The 18,860-nt window shown below is 37.4% G+C and overlaps 1 protein-coding gene across 1 annotated transcript; it reads left to right on the forward strand.

Moving 5' to 3' along the window:
* Positions 1-1,665: 1,665 nt before the first annotated feature.
* Positions 1,666-18,583, forward strand: LOC116042225 (hemicentin-1-like). The gene is made up of 20 exons (XM_036006363.1): positions 1,666-1,735; positions 1,917-2,225; positions 4,592-4,873; positions 4,987-5,253; positions 7,197-7,487; positions 8,445-8,726; positions 8,833-9,096; positions 9,783-10,052; positions 10,719-10,970; positions 11,494-11,769; positions 12,009-12,260; positions 13,625-13,900; positions 14,140-14,391; positions 14,954-15,229; positions 15,462-15,713; positions 15,802-16,077; positions 16,200-16,451; positions 16,541-16,828; positions 17,362-17,616; positions 17,952-18,583. The coding sequence occupies exons 1-20, from the start codon at positions 1,681-1,683 to the stop codon at positions 18,059-18,061; spliced, it is 5,037 nt and encodes a 1,678-aa protein (XP_035862256.1). The 5' UTR covers positions 1,666-1,680; the 3' UTR covers positions 18,062-18,583.
* Positions 18,584-18,860: the final 277 nt, after the last annotated feature.

The following is an 18,860-nucleotide window of genomic DNA, read 5'->3' on the forward strand; positions in this document are numbered from 1 at the left end:
CCAGGTTTTTTTGATAGCTGTAGTTACTATACTTTTCAGATTTTCAGATTATACATACAAAATATAATCAACTAATGAATTATGATGCATTATTATAGATTAAGATACCTTATAGTATACAGTTGAATTTAGCCCTACCTTTATCATCAACATTAAAGTGATTTTCGTAGATAAAGTATTTCAAATTTTAATCACGCAATATAATTTATATTCTGAAATTCTGCATAATGAGTACATTTACTTTGGTACTTTACGTATATTCTGACGCTAATACTTGTGTACTTTTACTTAGGAAACATGTTGAAGGCAAGGGCAGACTGCTAGCTGCAGTAGTTAACATGGATGTAAACAATAAGGATTTGTAAATGTTTTATGAGGGCGGGAATGCACTGTGACGGCTCCTAGGCCTCAAGACCTATTAAGTCCCTTTGGTTGCTGGGATCTGGGGGATTGTAGGTAGGGACAGTGGGAATCTTGTTCATCCATTCGTGCGCGTCACTAATTAGATGACGAGGCATTTGGCTACCTCAAGAGAGTCATAGTTACACAATGTGTTTTGGAGAGAAACTGAATGTACTGTAAACATAACTTTTGTTTGTTTACAAAAAATATCAACAGGTTTTTTTAACTAGAAATATGAATACTTCTTGCATGACTGTTATAACACTGTATAACACTACATGTATAACACTGCTAAGCAGAGAACATCAAAATGAAAATGCAACAGCCTATTTATATTAGAATAAATACAACTATACATTATATATGTACAATAAGGCATGATGATATACTATTCAATTAAATCATTAGAAGCTGTCCTTTAATGCTGCTACTCCTACTCACCTTTATGCTCTGCAAATAAAACAGCCCAGTCATCAATCTCACCTCCTGTGTGTCAAGTATAAGTGGTGTGCTCAGATACTGAACTTTGCACCACAGGTGTTTACTGAGTGTTATTGTGTAAGGTATAATGGTCTGCCTACTCAACGTGTTATGCTAGAAAAGATGTATGAAACAGATGAGAGGTGCACTGATTGAATTGTGAAAATACTAATTAATCTGTTGGTCTTTCATCATACAACATACTGTATCTTGTTTTGCCTCAAAAATGAAAACTAGACAGTTGTTGCTGTGTTGCTACTTGCAAGATTCAGTACACACAGTCCACAGAGCAGAACGGATAGACATCCTCAGTAAACAAAGCCGAAAGCGTCATATGGTTACACAGAAGCCTTCGGGAGTAGGGGTGGAAAGACAGAAGAACTTCCCCAAAATCTAACTCTTGCCTAATTAGGGTAAGGGAAAGGATAGACAGAACACTGATGGGGAGAAAATCAGCAGTAGCCCTAACCTCCCATAAAATGAATATGATTTAGCCCAAAACCTTGTGAAAACACCCCCCCCCCCCTCCTCCCCCCAAATCCTGCCTCACATACCTTCTGTCATAATTTGTCATTTTGCTCTTTTGCCATTTACAGAACTTCACCCCAAATGGTAAACAGAAAATATAATACACCTTTTGTATGTTTGATAAGAGTGAACACCAAATAACCAGAAACACCTGCAGATAAGAACTGTGGGTTACTGCTTCAGGTATTTATGGGGAGGGGGCTGGACATTTGTTTTCTAAGTATAATAGAGGAGTTATAGCAAGGTCGTCCTCAGACCATCGATACAAAAATGGAGAAGAATACTGAAGGAACCCTGGCCATTGTATTGCTGGTTTTAATACAAGGTAGGCTCTGTTATAGATGAATTTGTGAATATGATAACTTCATTATTCTAGTAAAAATGGAAGTGTGTTTCATTTACAGTACCTGTCAAAGGTTTTAACACACTTGAATGAGAAAGTGTGTCCAAACGTTTGAATGGTACTGTATATAACAGTTAATAACCAACATAATTCTCTTCTTCAGGTGTTCTGGCCTCTGGTGCTGTGGAGGTCCGGCCCTCCATCAACCCTGCTGTAGTCGGGACCTCTGTGACGCTGTCTCTGTCTCCTTCGACCGCTCTGAAAAGTGGAAGCTGGGCAGTGGGAGAGTCCCTCATACTCACCTGGCTGGGAGACCAGCAGGCAGTCTTCCCCAGTTACAGCGGCAGGGCGTCAGTCAACGTCCTCACTGGAGCTCTCAACCTGAGCTCCGTCACGGTAGCAGACTCGGGAGTCTACGTGGTGCAGAGCAGTGACACCCAGCTTAAGGCCAATGCTTCCATCACTGTTCTAGGTGAGAGTAAACAAATTGCTAATGTTCAGTTACTAATTGTAATAGTTCATCCATTAGAAACTCCATAGCCAGCTCATAGTAAACTGCCCAAATGCCATTCAAAGTGAGAGTTTAGTTAGCAGCATCAACACCCTCCTCTCTGCTCTATTGAACTGCAGAGATCAAATCTAACAATGTTTAATCTACTCACTTGATACGTTTAAATAAAAAATCATACTGGTTTAGGTCATATTTCAGAAAGGTAATACCTCTATTTAAGTGGGATACTTTTGGGACTTATTCCACAACTGCCTATATACATTTTGGTTGTAGGTTTATTATTAGTATTTGGAGCAGATTGGATATGACAAGGACAAGGACATTTCAGCCGGTCAATGTTTTGTGTCACAGAGATTGTATTATGTATATATGTATGTATATGTATTCTGCATTTCTCCATTATATTAATCCTTATTGCATTCAATTTTAGTTTTAGATTTAGGTTAGTGCTTTAAAGAAGTCCTCGAATAAACTGTGGGCATTGTTAGGCAAATATATAGTTTCTATTTTAATCCAAATAGACCTATTTCCTAAAGAAATATTTTTGTTTCCTAAAGATTGTCATTCTACTGTAATGTCAAAGTAATGTTGCTTTTGATCCTGTCACGAAGAAAAATATAATTTTTTAACATTATGTATTCAACTTGAATGACGCATGCAAGTAAATTAAGAATGTGTACAGTCAACAAGGAAATCTGTTTTAGAGGGCACACAGAAAATGTAATAGACATAATATAGTAGACAAGCATAATTCTCATGAGAAAATAAAGAAGTTGTTTTTGTGGACAAACAACAGCCAAACAATTAAGATTGTCAACATTAAGAATTATATTAAATGTAATTAGAACATACAAACAAAAGAAAGTGAACATCAACTCATTGCAATGGGGAGAGGCAGAGAAAATCCCTTCTTACTGTAACAGGGTTATGTTGTAATGAAAAATGATGATCCCAAAACAATATTCAGAAAGGACTTACATGAATTCTGCCTCATGATATTTGGACACGCTACTTTCTGTAAGAGCGTGTGTGTGTGTGTGTGTGTGTGTGTGTGTGTGTGTGTGTGTGTGTGTGTGTGTGTGTGTGTGTGTGTGTGTGTGTGTGTGTTTTGATATTGCAGCCTTTTCACATGACCGATTAATCTGAATAGTTTCTGTCTGTATCTGCATCTGTCAACACCCAACACTCATCTACTTGTTCCTTCAGTTTCACAGACTATTTGTGTTGGGTCAATAGCTACCAACAAGTCTCTGCCTCCCAATACAAAACAAAATCTATAATAATCATATCAACATGTTGTATATGTATATGATATATATGAACATACAATGTTTGCATTTTACCTCCCATGATTATATCACTTATTATATCACGTAAATATAGATTGCATACATTACAACTAGGAGTACAAAGTTATTAAACTGATTTCTAACAAAGCATTATTTTAGCTTGTACCGGTTGTAACCGATACCTTTATTAATGGTTATTCTATTTTTTATTGCTTTATAGATCAGTAATTATCCTTAATAAGAGTTGCCAGATTGTGAAAAATCCATCTACCTTGTAGTTTATCCTTTAGCATAGCACTTTGACTCTTTTATGTTTGGCTTTTAGTGGAAGGATCTTTTATTAATCACTTCTTGAAGACTGCTTACCTTTGAATAAGCCATCAAGTCTGTGGTCAATACTGTAAGTCATTAAGAAAGGATTGTAACTATCTCACTTTTTAAAATGTATCTCAAGCCTTCTGTTGTAAATACAGTATTATTATGATTATTATGATTATTATTATTATTATTATCATCATAAAGTGGTTATTATCCTAGCACCATATGTTCTTATACTGTACTGTGTATATACACTCAGTATATACTTTAGGTGCGCATGTACTGTGTAATGCATTCAAATAAAATTGTTCTATCATAAAGTCTTACATACCAAAAAGTTATACATTTTAGCTAGTAAAAAAATAGTCTGCCCCCCTCACGTAGGACAAAAATAAATAAGAAAAACCTCTCAATACATTTGAGTCCAGTACAACTGTGATCTTACTAATACATATATAAGAAAATGTACACATTTTAAACAATGTCACGAAAAACTGAACATTATAAGCTTTGTAAAAATAGATATTGTGGCAGGGTTGTTGTATTGGACTGTATTATATTGTACAGGTGTAAATGGGCCACAAAGTGTAGGCCTATGAAACATTAACATCCATTTTTTGTTTGGCTGCTGTACCACCATTGCCTGCCTACTACAGAGCCTTACAGTGTACAGTGTGTTAAAACATCTTGATCCTTGTCTGATCCACTTGTCTTCCACAGAGCCCATTTCAAATGTGACCCTGAGAGCCAATCAAACTGAACTGATGGAGTTCAACAGTTCAGCTGTTGCTACCTGCTCCATCTCTTCTGGATCCTCTCTCTCTTTCCTCTGGATGAACGGCAGCTCTGAGGTTACAGCCAGTAACAGAGTTCAATTCACTGATAGAAACTCCACTCTCACAATAGTTAATGTGACCCGCTATGACCAGGGACCGTTCAGGTGTTGTGTGTCTAATCCTGTCAGTAATGGAACCAGTAATCCACTAAACTTTACTATCAGCTGTGAGTAGGACAGTGTCATTCCAATCATAATTTGTCATAATTCTACACTAACAGCGCTCTTATAGGCTGTATGCCTCTCCTTGTCTATGTTGTTCTTTCTGTCTCTTTCTCAGATGGTCCAGATAACATGGCGCTAACCGTGAACAAACAGAACATCACTTCCTTTCTCATTGGTTCCAATCTAACTATGCTCTGTTCAGTACAGTCTAATCCTCCAGCTCAGCTTAGGTGGGCTTTCAGAGGAGAGCGTGTGAACACTACGGGTCCATTGTTGGAGCTGTTCAATGTCAGCGAGAGCCAAAGCGGAGCATATTCCTGTCTGGCCTTCAACAATCACACCAACATGAACAGCAATATCACCGCATACATCATGATAGCAAGTGAGTTTGTTGGTATAGGGACGTAAACCCCCATATTTCTCCATCTGTTCCTTACTTTGGTGTGTCTTTACAGAGCCTTCGCTGTCAGGATCTGAACAACAGGCAGTCAATGTGTGGCTCTTGCCTCTGCTACTAGTTGTTGCATCTCTTTTCTCACTATCAGGCAAGTTGTAGAATATTCTTTTATTTTTTTGTCATTCATACACTTCAAAATCATATTCTTATTTAAGAATTGACAATAAATTCTAGTTTCCATCACATTTCTCTCTTTAAAAAGAAAAAAAAGCTATATTATCCCTTCAAAATGGAGACATTTCTACATTATTCAGACCACCTGAAGTCTTGAACATGATGTGTTGATGACTTGTGCAGCAGGGCGCAGATATTAGGTCATATCTGCTTCCTGTTCAGACATAACTGGCATGAATGATAGAACATGCTGCAACTTGTGATTATTTTCATTATTGATTATTATTTTATCAATTAATAGTTTAGTCTATGATGAGAATATGCTTGGAAAAAGTTCCCATCATTATCTTGAAAAGCCCAAGTTGAAAGATTCAAAGAGCATAGATATTTAATCCACTATCGTTGAGGACTAATAATACAGCAAAAAAAATCTGATTTGAAAAGATGTAACTAGTGCATTTGTTTTGGTCAATTAACCAATTCCAATAAAGGGCGACTCTGTTCTAGACAGTGTCTCCTAATTACGTTCATACCCAACTAATTTGTTTTGCCAAACACATTTTGAGGTAAAATGTATGTAGTTTCAGATTACACTCACGGTACTTTAATTTAATTAGAGAATAAAATGCAGAAATATGTCAGACTAAAGTGGTATTGAATGAAAAAAACTAAACATTGTGATAAAACTAATATGACTAATAACTTGAATAACTGCCTCTCTTTCACAGATGTTGCTGGCTCATTCAGTCCATGAATGACTGATGTGATGAAATAAACGGTGAACCTTTAATACAGTATTCAAACTTCTGTATCTTGAAATGTTTTTTTTCTTGATTCAGCGATTGAATTACGAAAAGATAATTATCGTTATTACCAAATTTGTTTAACATTACTCATGTCAAATATTTCTTTTTCTTTGACCTTGTATGTTGTAATATATTCACTAATCAAACAATGAATTCTGGTTGATAAGGAGTACTTAAAGAGAGCAGAAAATACGCCTACCTCAAAGACAACAATCACGTACAGGAAGATTAACTGTACCCAGCCAAACCTCTATTTCATTTTATCCTTAATAAAAATACCACTGCACAGACTCTTTAAGTGTTTGGGTCTTTGTTGGTGATCCATGTACTGTTTAGCGCTCATGATTTCCACTTGAATTGCTGTCAATATTTTAGTAAGATAACTGAGATAATTCCCTTGATGCTGCAATGGCAGATCAGCAGAACAGCCTAGGTTTACAGTAAATGGACACTCCTTGGTGTGGACTGGTGTGGACCAGGGCAAAACAAGGTGTGGCCAGGACTGTGAGGGGTAGGCATTTGCATCATGATAAGTAGAACAAACATTTGCTGATCAAAAGCAGCTGTGACCATACAATATTGCCAGATTGGAATTTATCACAGCCAGAGTCAATGTTAGCTGTCAAGGAAGACTCCAATCAATAAGAAACTGAGGAGCAATATGGAGTCTCCAGTGGTGTTTGTCCTGATCCTGGCTGCAACAAACTTCGCAGCAGGTGAGACTAAATAATTTTAAACTTTAACTGATTTAACTTTTTGTTGTATTATATTAATTCCATTCAGACAATGGAAGCCAGTTTATAGATCTTAATGATAAAATGGGTTTAAACATGCTACTTAATTTTTTTTGTAAGAGCTTTGACCAATATTTCAGCAATATTTGTGTGTAGAAGATAACTACATTTAAGGGTGACTGAATGTTGTCTGTTCTTTGCTTTCTGTTTCTAGCTGCAAATATTCCGCAGATTTATGCCTCTATGAACCCGTTACCAGTGGGAAACAATGTCACACTTTTCAGCCAGCTCCCTATTACCACAGGGGCATGGATGTTCAACAATCAAATCATTGTGATGATATTCCCGGGAGGTCAGATCATAACTAACACTTGGAGTAACAGGGTTACATTCAATTCAACCACTTCATCATTGACTATAATGTCACTACAGCTGGAAGACTCTGGAGTGTACACGTTACAGTCAGTGAATAATTTTCTTGCTCAGTTAACACTATCAGTCCAAGGTAAGGATCACTTTTAATGTTTACTCACTCCCTCATTTACTCACATCAGTCTGTACGCATACATGAGTAACCTCTCCTATATTGTATTGGACAAACCTGCAATGAGCAGGGAGCATTTGCATATTCCAGTGTCTACTTCTATGTTTGCCAAGTTTTGATTTGCAAGACAAAAGCATACAGTAGAGCAGCGTGGACAGTCTGTTGCTATTACCATGAACTTGCCTTTGGCAACAGCTAGCACATCGATTCCGCTTTTCTATAGTCCTGAATTTGTCTCAGGTCTTTAGGGTCAATCATTAAATTAAATAAATAGGTAATTTTGGCTAAAAACAATGATAAAAATCTACTCAGTTTGTCCAAATTTTCTTCACCAAACATGAACATATATTAAAACACAATGGAGCTGGTGCAATAACTGTCACACAAAGTTATTAGTCCAAATCTAGGCTTTTAGTCACCTGATCAAGTAGATTCTAACAGCTCTTCGAGGCTATACTTGAACGAAATGCTAATGTCAGTGTTCCTTATTAAATAATTATTTTTATATTTAGCACTTAAAATAAAGTACAGCTGGGGATGATGGGAATGGCATTAGATCTGAAGCTATTTAGCCATAAACCAAAATATTGGACAAATAAAAAATGTGAACTAAATACGGCCTTCTGAAATGTTATGGGATCAAAGTGATTACAATCTATCCTTAGGTGGACATCAATGTATGTGTTTATTGGCATTCCATCAGTCTGGGCTGAAGTGGAGGACTTAATACAAATGTTGCCGTGATTGAGAGAGGACAAAACAGTGCTTGCCCACTGCAATTCCAAATTTTCACAAATCCTGACGATATGATTGTTATTTTTTATTTTATTTCTGTCTTGTTCAGCACTTTGGTCAACCACAGTTGTTTAAATGTGCTATATAAATAAATTTGACATTGACATTTCCTTCTTTCTGCAGTGCCTATTTCAAATGTGACTCTGAGGGCAAATGCAACCAACCTGGTGGAGTTCAATGACACAGCAGTTCTCATGTGCTCTGTGCTCTACGGCTCGTCCCTGTCTTATGTTTGGCTAAACGGCAGCTCTGTGGTTACAACCGGTGGTATGGTGCAGCTCAGCAATGGAGGCGCCACTCTCACCATAGTCAGTGTGACCCGCTATGATCAGGGGCCGTTCAGGTGCAATGTGTCCAATGGTGTGAGCCAAGAAGTCAGTCTCCCTGTACTTCTGAACATCAGCTGTGAGTTTTCACCATATACACAGTACACACACACATATATATATATATAGGCCAATGTATAAAAAACTCGAACCCTTAAACAATTTCCCTCTTGTCGCTTCATCAGATGGTCCAAGTAACACAACAATGACGATCATGCCCATGAGATCCACCTACATAACAGGATCTAACATCACACTGTCGTGTTCAGCTGACTCCATTCCTCCAGCGATAATCCAGTGGATGGTTGATGGGATGTATCTAAATCAGTCTGGCCCACAGCTTCAACTACAGATGGTTAAAGAGAGCAACTCGGGAAATTACCAATGCTTATTTTACAACACAGTCACGCTCCTGTTCAGCAGCAAAAGTGCAATGATCAATATTTTAGGTACGGTTGGCAATTTTCTTACTTATTTGATTTTGTTTCTCTCAGCAAATACATTTAAATGATTTAAAAAAAAGTTTGACATTTGGAGGTATCTGCTTATTTTCTTTCTATATTTATATTTATATTTATTTTCTTATATTCCGAGATTTATATTAGAGGATCGATATATCTTGTTTGCTTAATCCATGCAAATGCCAACATGTAAAAAACAAATTGTTGTGGCTTTACAGCTGACTGTGACTTCCTGACATCTTGTTGTCAATATGATGTTGCCAGGCATCCAGCTGAGATGTATTTCTCCCTTCAGTATTTGTATTTAATAAACAAATGAGATATAATGTAGTAATAAGTGGGCTTTACAGGTGCTGGTGTTCTGATTTTGTTCAGGGTTTTTTTTGCTTCAGGGTGAGTCAGGCTAACTGTGTCTTCCCGTTTCCAGTCTTTATGCTAAGCTAAGATAACCAACTGCTGGCTTTAGCAATATATTTAATCGACAATCATAAGAGTGGTATCAATCTACTTATCTAAATCTTGGCAAAAAAGTAGATAAGCATATTCCCGAAAATTTGAAACAATTTCTTAAAATTTTCAGTCAAATTCACTCTACCCACATATGTGTGTGAATTTAAATTTCTCAATTCTCTTCTTCTTCTTCTTCTTCTTATTTTTTCCTTCTTTTTCTATAGAGCCAATAGTAGCAGTTGTGGTGAATCACACAGGTGGACCAGTAATACTTCATGAGAGATTAATTCTGCATTGTGAAGTGACTGGAGTTGTTGCCAGCATTCAGTGGTGGAGAAATGGTCATCTTATTACTGCTGACAATACAACAGAAATAAACAACAAGACACTGATTATCTTATCAGTCCAACTATCAGATAATGGAAATTATCAGTGTCAGGCTTTTAATTCTGTGAGCAACATGACCAGCAGCCCCTACACAGTTCAAGTAAACTGTAAGTATTATCATCTTTAATTCTCTTTCTCTCTTTTGTAGATACAAAACATTTTTTTTTTTTTTACCTTTTTGCTTAATTGAATGATATCAAAATATGGCCCAATGAAATCAGTGACAGCGGGGGGATGTCCATGGCTCTGACAGGAACACTAGAAACCCTCAACTGCTGAAGTGCCTCTCATCCTCTCAACCACATCAGCTATCACCTCAGATTTATTGAGAACAAATGCAGTTTGAAAAAAAAATCTATTATGAAAAATGTACAAAATCAATAACTAAGGAAGAATTAAGTCAGACATTAGCGATGTCACCACCTCTATTAGATTAATCACAAAATATCGACTGAAATGAACTAAATTGTTGGTGTCAGGTTGTCGAGAAGGAAACTTCTCCATTTCTGCACCGTTCTGCGTATGCATGTTTAAAGTGAAGGTGATTTGAAGTAATGTCCTTCTGTTTAGATGGACCACACCTACCAGCAAAAAAAAAAAAATTCTAAAAAATTTAAAAACTCAATAACCAAGGTGGAATTAGATGAGACATTAGTTAATGTGGCCACTTTCCGCATCTAATAGATTAATCACAATATATCTATTGAAATTAAGTTCTGCGTTGAATGCATTTTTACAGTGAAGGTGATTTACGGTAATGTCTGTGTGTTCAGATGGACCGCAGAAGCCAACTATAATGGGACCAAATATGACAAAGACAGGAGTCAATGCCACATTCAGCTGCTATGCATCATCCAACCCTACCAGCTCCTACAAATGGTTCTTCAATGATTCTCTAGTGGCCAATACATCTGAGTATGTCACACCTCTTCTTACCAAAGAAATGAGTGGAACGTACACCTGCATGGCCTTCAACAACATCACCGGCAAAAACAGCACTGCCTACAAAATGCTCACTGTTTTGGGTAACTCACTAAATAAGAATAGTTCGACATTTTGGTAGATATGCTCATTTGCTTTTTTTGCAGAAAGTTACTTGATTGATACCGCTCTATCTGTAAATATGAAGCTACAGCCAGGAGACAGTTAGCTTAGTTTAAAGTGGATGTGGGTGAAACAGCTAGGCTGGCTTTATCCAAAGGAAACAACATCCACCTACCAGCAACTTGCATACGTTTTGCATGTTTTGCAGAAATGCAATCAAGCAGATTTTCTCCCTTTTGGACAGAGCCAGGCTAGCTGTTTCCCCCTGTTTCCAGCCTTTATGCTACATTAAACAACTCCTGGCTGTAGCATTATACTCAATTGGCAGATATACAGTAAGAAAGGTATTGATGTGCTCATCAAAGAAAGTAAATAATATTTCCTGATGTGTCAATGTAGTCTACCACAAAAGTGGAAATCCCAAAACCAGACAGTCAATGTATCATACATATTTTGGAGTTGCTCTGCGTACTGTAATTGTGGCCATCTTTTTAATCTCCAAAGCTCCAGTGACTATGGCCTCAATAAAAATTGTTGGCGCTCAGCCGATCCTGAACCACACTTTCACTTTAACCTGTGAGGCATCTGGAGATGTGGATTTCATTATCTGGATGTATGATTGGTCCCAACTGTATGCTGACAACACAAGAAACTTCTCAATGGACCAAGCCACCCTCACCTTTGATCCTGTCATGAACTCTGACAATGGAAATTATCAGTGTATAGCTTCCAACGCACTCAGCAGCTCATCAAGCCAAAACTTTACACTGGAGGTTTTTTGTGAGTACTCACCATGTATTTTACCATAAATGCCTATCACCCTTTGACAGGGGGAGGACTCTTTCCATCTGTCAAAGAAATAGAAAGAAATAGGATTTAATCAAACCCAAAGAAGGATTCCACCCTCAAAACTTAAATAATGCAGTTTTCATGAAAAGTTCTGCATTGTATTAATTTCTTGACAATCATGTGAACATGCTTTCAATGAAGGTGATTAAAGATTATATCTACATGTTTAGATGGACCGCAGATGCCAACTATAATGGGACCAAATATGGCAAAGACAGGAGTCAATGCCACATTCAGCTGCTACGCATCATCCAACCCTACCAGCTCCTACAAATGGTTCTTCAATGATTCTCTAGTGGCCAATACATCTGAGTATGTCACACCTCTTCTTACCAAAGAAATGAGTGGAACGTACACCTGCATGGCCTTCAACAACATCACCGGCAAAAACAGCACTGCCTACACGATGCTCACTGTTTTGGGTAACTTACTAAATAAGAATAGTTCGACATTTTGGTAGATATGCTCATTTGCTTTTTTTGCAGAAAGTTACTTGATTGATACCGCTCTATCTGTAAATATGAAGCTACAACCAGGAGACAGTTAGCTTAGTTTAGAGTGGAGGTGGGTGAAACAGCTAGCCTGGCTTTATCCAAAGGAAACAACATCCAACTACCAGCAAGGTGCGCTCTTTTTTTTACAGATTAAACAAATAAGGGGTCAGTGAGCCTTTAAAGCGAAATTAAGTCGATTTTTTCTCCCTTTTGGACAGAGCCAGGCTAGCTGTTTCCCCCGATTTCCGGCCTTTATGCTAAGCTAAAGAACTCCTGGCTGTAGCGTTATACTCAATTGGCAGATATACAGTAAGAGTGGTATTGATGTGCTCATCAAAGAAAGTACAGTGCTGCTCATGAGTGAAACCCCTGCTACAGTTGACTAAAAAAAGGAATAAAAAAATAATCTTTTGGAAATTGATCTTAATGCCTTAATTGAAAAAAATAGGAAAAATCCAACCTTTGAGAACACCAATTTTCTTTGTGAATGAATAATGTATCATAAATAAATAAATGTTCTTCCTTAAAATACAGGGGGCATAAGTAAGTACACCCCTATGTTAAATTCCCATAGAGGCAGGCAGATTTTTATTTTTAAAGGCCAGTTATTTCATGGATCCAGGATACTATGCATCCTGATAAAGTTCCCTTAGCCTTTGGAATTAAAATAGCCCCACATCATCACATACCCTTCACCATACCTAGAGATTGGCATGGTTTTATTTCAGTTAGCCTAATAGCTGGTTTGATTTGCATTGAGAGATGATCTTACGGAAAGTACCCCATGCCAATCTCTAGGTATGGTGAAGGGTATGTGATGATGTGGGGCTATTTTAATTCCAAAGGCCAAGGGAACTTTATCAGGATGCATAGTATCCTGGATCCATGAAATAACTGGCCTTTAAAAATAAACATCTGCCTGCCTCTATGGGAATTTAACATAGGGGTGTACTTACTTATGCCCCCTGTATTTTAAGGAAGAAAATTTATTTATTTAAGATACATTACTCATTCACAAAGAAAATTGGTGTTCTCAAATGGTGGATTTTTCCTATTTTTTTTAATTAAGGCATTAAGATCAATTTCCAAAAGATGATTTTTTTATTCCTCTTTGTAGTCAACTTTAGCAGGGGTTCCAATACTCATGAGCAGCACTGTAAATAATATTTCCTGATGCGTCAATTTAGTCTACCACAAAAATGGAAATCCCAAAACCAGACAGTCAATGTATCATACATATTTTGGAGTTGCTCTGCGTACTGTAATTGTGGCCATCTTTTTAATCTCCAAAGCTCCAGTGACTATGGCCTCAATCAAAATTGTCGGCGCTCAGCCGATCCAGAACCACACTTTCGCTTTAACCTGTGAGGCATCTGGAGATGTGGATTTCATTATCTGGATGTATGATTGGTCCCAACTGTATGCTGACAACACAAGAAACTTCTCAATGGACCAAGCCACCCTCACCTTTGATCCTGTCATGAACTCTGACAATGGAAATTATCAGTGTATAGCTTCCAACCCATTCAGCAGCTCATCAAGCCAAAACTTTACACTGGAGGTTTTTTGTGAGTACTCACCATGTATTTTACCCTAAATGCCTATCACCCTTTGACAGGGGGAGGACTTTTTCAATCTGTCAAAGAAATAGAAAGAAATAGGATTCTATCAAACCCAAAGAAGAATTCCACCATCAAAACTTAAATAATGCAGTATTAATGCACAGTTCTGCATTGTATCAGTGTCTTGACATTCATGTGAACATGCTTTCAATGAAGGTGATTAAAGATTATATCCACGTGTTTAGATGGACCGCAGATGCCAACTATAATGGGACCAAATATGGCAAAGACAGGAGACAATGCCACATTCAGCTGCTACGCATCATCCAACCCTACCAGCTCCTACAAATGGTTCTTCAATGATTCTCTGGTGGCCAATACATCTGAGTATGTCACACCTCTTCTTACCAAAGAAATGAGTGGAACGTACACCTGCATGGCCTTCAACAACATCACCGGCAAAAACAGCTCTGCCTACACGATGCTCACTGTTTTGGGTAACTTACTAAATAAGAATAGTTCGACATTTTGGTAGATATGCTCATTTGCTTTTTTTGCAGAGATTTACTTGATTGATACCGCTCTATCTGTAAATATGAAGCTACAACCAGGAGACAGTTAGCTTAGTTTAGAGTGGAGGTGGGTGAAACAGCTAGCCTGGCTTTATCCAAAGGAAACAACATCCACCTACCAGCAAGGTGCGCTCTTTTTTCTACAGATTAAACAAATAAGGGGTCACAAATAAGGGGTCAGTGAGCCTTTAAAGTGAAATTAAGCAGATTTTCTCCCTTTTGGACAGAGCCAGGCTAGCTGTTTCCCCCGATTTCCGGCCTTTATGCTAAGCTAAAGAACTCCTGGCTGTAGCATTATACTCAATTGGCAGATATACAGTAAGAAAGGTATTGATGTGCTCATGAAAGAAAGTAAATAATATTTCCTGATGCGTCAATTTAGTCTACCACAAAAATGGAAATCCCAAAACCAGACAGTCAATGTATCATACATATTTTGGAGTTGCTCTGCGTACTGTAATTGTGGCCATCTTTTTAATCTCCAAAGCTCCAGTGACCATGGCGTCAATCAAAATTGTTGGCGCTCAGCCGATCCTGAACCACACTTTCACTTTAACCTGTGAGGCATCTGGAGATGTGGATTTCATTATCTGGATGTATGATTGGTCCCAACTGTATGCTGACAACACAAGAAACTTCTCAATGGACCAAGCCACCCTCACCTTTGATCCTGTCATGAACTCTGACAATGGAAATTATCAGTGTATAGCTTCCAACCCATTCAGCAGCTCATCAAGCCAAAACTTTACACTGGAGGTTTTTTGTGAGTACTCACCATGTATTAAATCCCTATCACGTTTTGACAGGGGGAGGACTTTTTCAATCAATCAAAGAAATATAAAGAAATGGGATTCAACCAAAACCAAAGAGGAATTCCACCCTCAAAACTTAAATAATGCAGTTTTCATGCACAGTTCTGCATTGTATCAGTGTCTTGACAATCATGTGAACATGCTTTCAATGAAGGTGATTTAAGGTAATGTCTGTGTGTTTAGATGGACCACAGATGCCAACTATAATGGGACCAAATATGGCAAAGACAGGAGTCAATGCCACATTCAGCTGCTACGCATCATCAAACCCTACCAGCTCCTACAAATGGTTCTTCAATGATTCTCTGGTGGCCAATACGTCTGAGTATGTCACACCTCTTCTTACCAAAGAAATGAGTGGAACGTACACCTGCATGGCCTTCAACAACATCACCGGCAAAAACAGCACTGCCTACACGATGCTCACTGTTTTTGGTGAGACTTGGATGGCTATTTTTATGTTTCTGCAAAAATGTTGTTACAATGTACAAACAGGAAATGTGAATTTTTGCTTTGTTTTCAGATCATTTAAAATATGTACACGTAGAAACACCTATGACTCCTGCCATAGCAGGTAATTCTTATAATCTAATGTGCAATGTGAGTGGACCTGCTGGGGATGTTTACTGGATGAAAAATGGTGAGCCACTGCATGAAGACAACAGAACTGTTTTCTCAATGGATAAGAAGACAGTCACCTTCAACCCACTTGGACAAAATGATACTGGGCTCTACCAGTGTATGGTTATTAATGCTGGTTGGAACATGACCAGCGCTCCTTACATGCTCATTGTGAACTGTGAGTAACACTAAAAAATGACTTATTTTACTGTAACTGACAGTTTTTAATTTAAATGCATAGTATTTGTATTTGCTGAAATATGGTACAATGAGAGTCTACTTTCTTCTTTGATGTTGCAGTTGGACCAGAAAAACCCATGATTGAAGGGCCAGCTTTTGCTGAGACAGGACATAACGCAAGTTTTCAATGTTCTGCCATGTCAGTGCCTCCCAGTCAATTCAGCTGGTGGTTCAATGGCTCCAAGGTGTCCAATACTTCAATGTTTAAAACTGACCTTCTGTCTTTAAATATGAGTGGAGAATACACCTGCATGGCTTACAATTATATTACAAAAAAGAACAGCACAAACTCCAAGATGCTCACAGTCGTTGGTAAGAAAACCCGATGGGTTTGTCTCCTTCCATGTGACTGGATGACTAATTGAATGCTGATTGGTTTCTGCTGTGTTTTCTTTCCACAGAGCCAATAGAGTCAGTGATGATCAGAAACAACACCGTTCCAATAAATTCTAAAAACTTCACTCTCACTTGTGACGTTACTGGGCCCTATGACATGATCTACTGGATGAAGGACAACATGAACCTCAACATGACAAACCTCACCTCAACCCCTCACATGTCCTACCACATTAAAAACAACATGCTGCACTTCACTCCATTGACGATGTACAGTGATGGGACATATCAGTGTGTCGCTACCAATCATGCTGGTCCACATAAAAGCCCCCAATACACGCTCCTGGTGAACTGTGAGTAGTTTATGAATCTGGATAGAGTTTTTGTTTGAACTCATTCAGTTCTTTTTAACTTGTTTTAAGAAAAATCTATATTTCTTTTGTTTTAAAATGTTTCATGAAAATTGTAGGCCACTGAAAATCCCTTACAAAGAAAGAAGCGAATACATCATTTGACATTTATATAAATATGTTGGTGTATGATTAGCTGTGATACACTAACATTATCTCCTCAATAACTTACACACGAGCGCCTGTTGATCATAAGTGAATATTACAAAAAAGCACTAAAGTTAAGCAGATTTACCAAGCTGATTGAAAACTTTGCAGAACATACAAAAAAAGGATAATAATAAATTAGTATGTATTTATAATTGCTATACAATGGTTTGAGTTTGACCAAAAAAACCTGAATGAATTTTTGAAATTCTGCTCAGAACAAATGGGGATTTAGACTTAAAAAAACAAACAATTATTGTGCCAAAGCAACATAATATTCCTAATGTTTCTGTACATAATTCTCATCAACATTCTCTGTGTGTTTGCAGATGGCCCTCTGAGTGTGAATATCTCTGGTCCAGGTTCAGCTAAAGTTAACCTACAAGTGTCCTTGAATTGCTCTGCTGTTTCTCGGCCAGATTGTAACTTCCAGTGGTTCTTTAACAATAACTCGATGGCTCTCAATACTGGCTCTGTTATCACTTTCCTTGCAAACAAAGGGACTGAGGGAAGCTACATGTGTAAGGCAACGAACCCTGTGACCAACATCACAATGTACCAGACCAAAGCCTTTACTCTCACTGGTGAGTGAGCCTTACTTTAAAAGTAATTTTGGGATATTTGAGGAGCTTACAAGCAAAATATGAATGAAACATGATCCAATATTTTAATAGGATCATTTCAAAAAATGTTATTTGTTTGTTTGTGTTGTTAATAAAATAATAATAAATTATGTAAATAAATAATAAAAAAGTTGTTGACTTTATAGTGTGGAATATTTAAAAAAACTAAAATTATTACATCCATCCAAATCATTTAGCTAGTGGTCGGATTAGAATATGCTATATAATTAAAGATATGTCATGTTGTATAAAATTTAACATGCAATTTATTTGTCATTATTTCCGTCCCTCTCTCCCTCTTAGCTCACGCCTCGGCCCTCCATTTCACATCCCAAGGCGGTCTGATGTTGATGAGTCTGTTTGCTTTGTCTGTGCCTGTGCTGTTCAGCTAAGTCCTCCGCACTGAGAAATCCAGTAAAACTGAAAGGCCTCTTGCTCCCTCTACAGTCTTAACAGTCATTTATTAATTAACGGGAAAGTATAGTAAATAATCTGATGCCATGGTATCAGTTCTTGTGGGTTTTGTTTGAAAGTAAAATAAGAATTTGGAAATGTGACAGACTTTGATTGAAGTTACAGTTTGTTGTTAGATATTTCCTTTTGTCAGATATATTTTAATTAACGTACAATACAGATTAGTAACATTGACACTGACAATGAAATGGTAAATCATCTTATTATTGCATTGCCTGTTATTGCCTGTTCGTTATTAGCAAGTAAAAGTGGTTGTTGTTGTTGTTGTTACTGCCATTCAGGCAGTTTAATACAATTCATTAATGCATAAATTAACAAGTGTGTTCCCTTAAAACACCTTCATACTATTTTGGTACAAACTGCAATTCTTCACTCTGAACACCTGGAAGCTTTTTACATGCGTGATAATATTAAAACTGTAATTTATTTCTTAATCAATAAATAATCAACCCAATTCATTTTGTGAGGACTTTATTGAGGAGGATACAGTGTGTTTGTGCTGATTCAGAAAGTTAAAGTCATGCAAAAATGTGTTAGTGTAACATTCTCATAAACACTTGGCTGTTTACAAAAGGTACAATGTTGTTTATAAAGAAATATAGTAGCATTGAAAAGTTTGAACACGCTTTCTCATTCACTTGAATGGGAAAGCTTCTCCAAACTTTTGACTGGTCCTGTATGTATGACAGGGATCATTGCTTAAGCATCACTACATATAAGGATATATAATA

Source organism: Sander lucioperca, chromosome 10 (genome assembly GCF_008315115.2).
Source record: "Sander lucioperca isolate FBNREF2018 chromosome 10, SLUC_FBN_1.2, whole genome shotgun sequence".
Lineage (NCBI taxonomy): Eukaryota > Metazoa > Chordata > Actinopteri > Perciformes > Percidae > Sander > Sander lucioperca.

Coding starts and splice junctions, on each gene's coding strand:
- LOC116042225 (XM_036006363.1), top strand. CDS start 1,681: ATGGAGAAGAATACTGAAGGAACCCTGGCCATTGTATTGCTGGTTTTA. Junction 8,727..8,832: donor TGTACTTCTGAACATCAGCT/GTGAGTTTTCAC, acceptor TCGCTTCATCAG/ATGGTCCAAGTAACACAACA. Junction 12,261..13,624: donor CACGATGCTCACTGTTTTGG/GTAACTTACTAA, acceptor TAATCTCCAAAG/CTCCAGTGACTATGGCCTCA.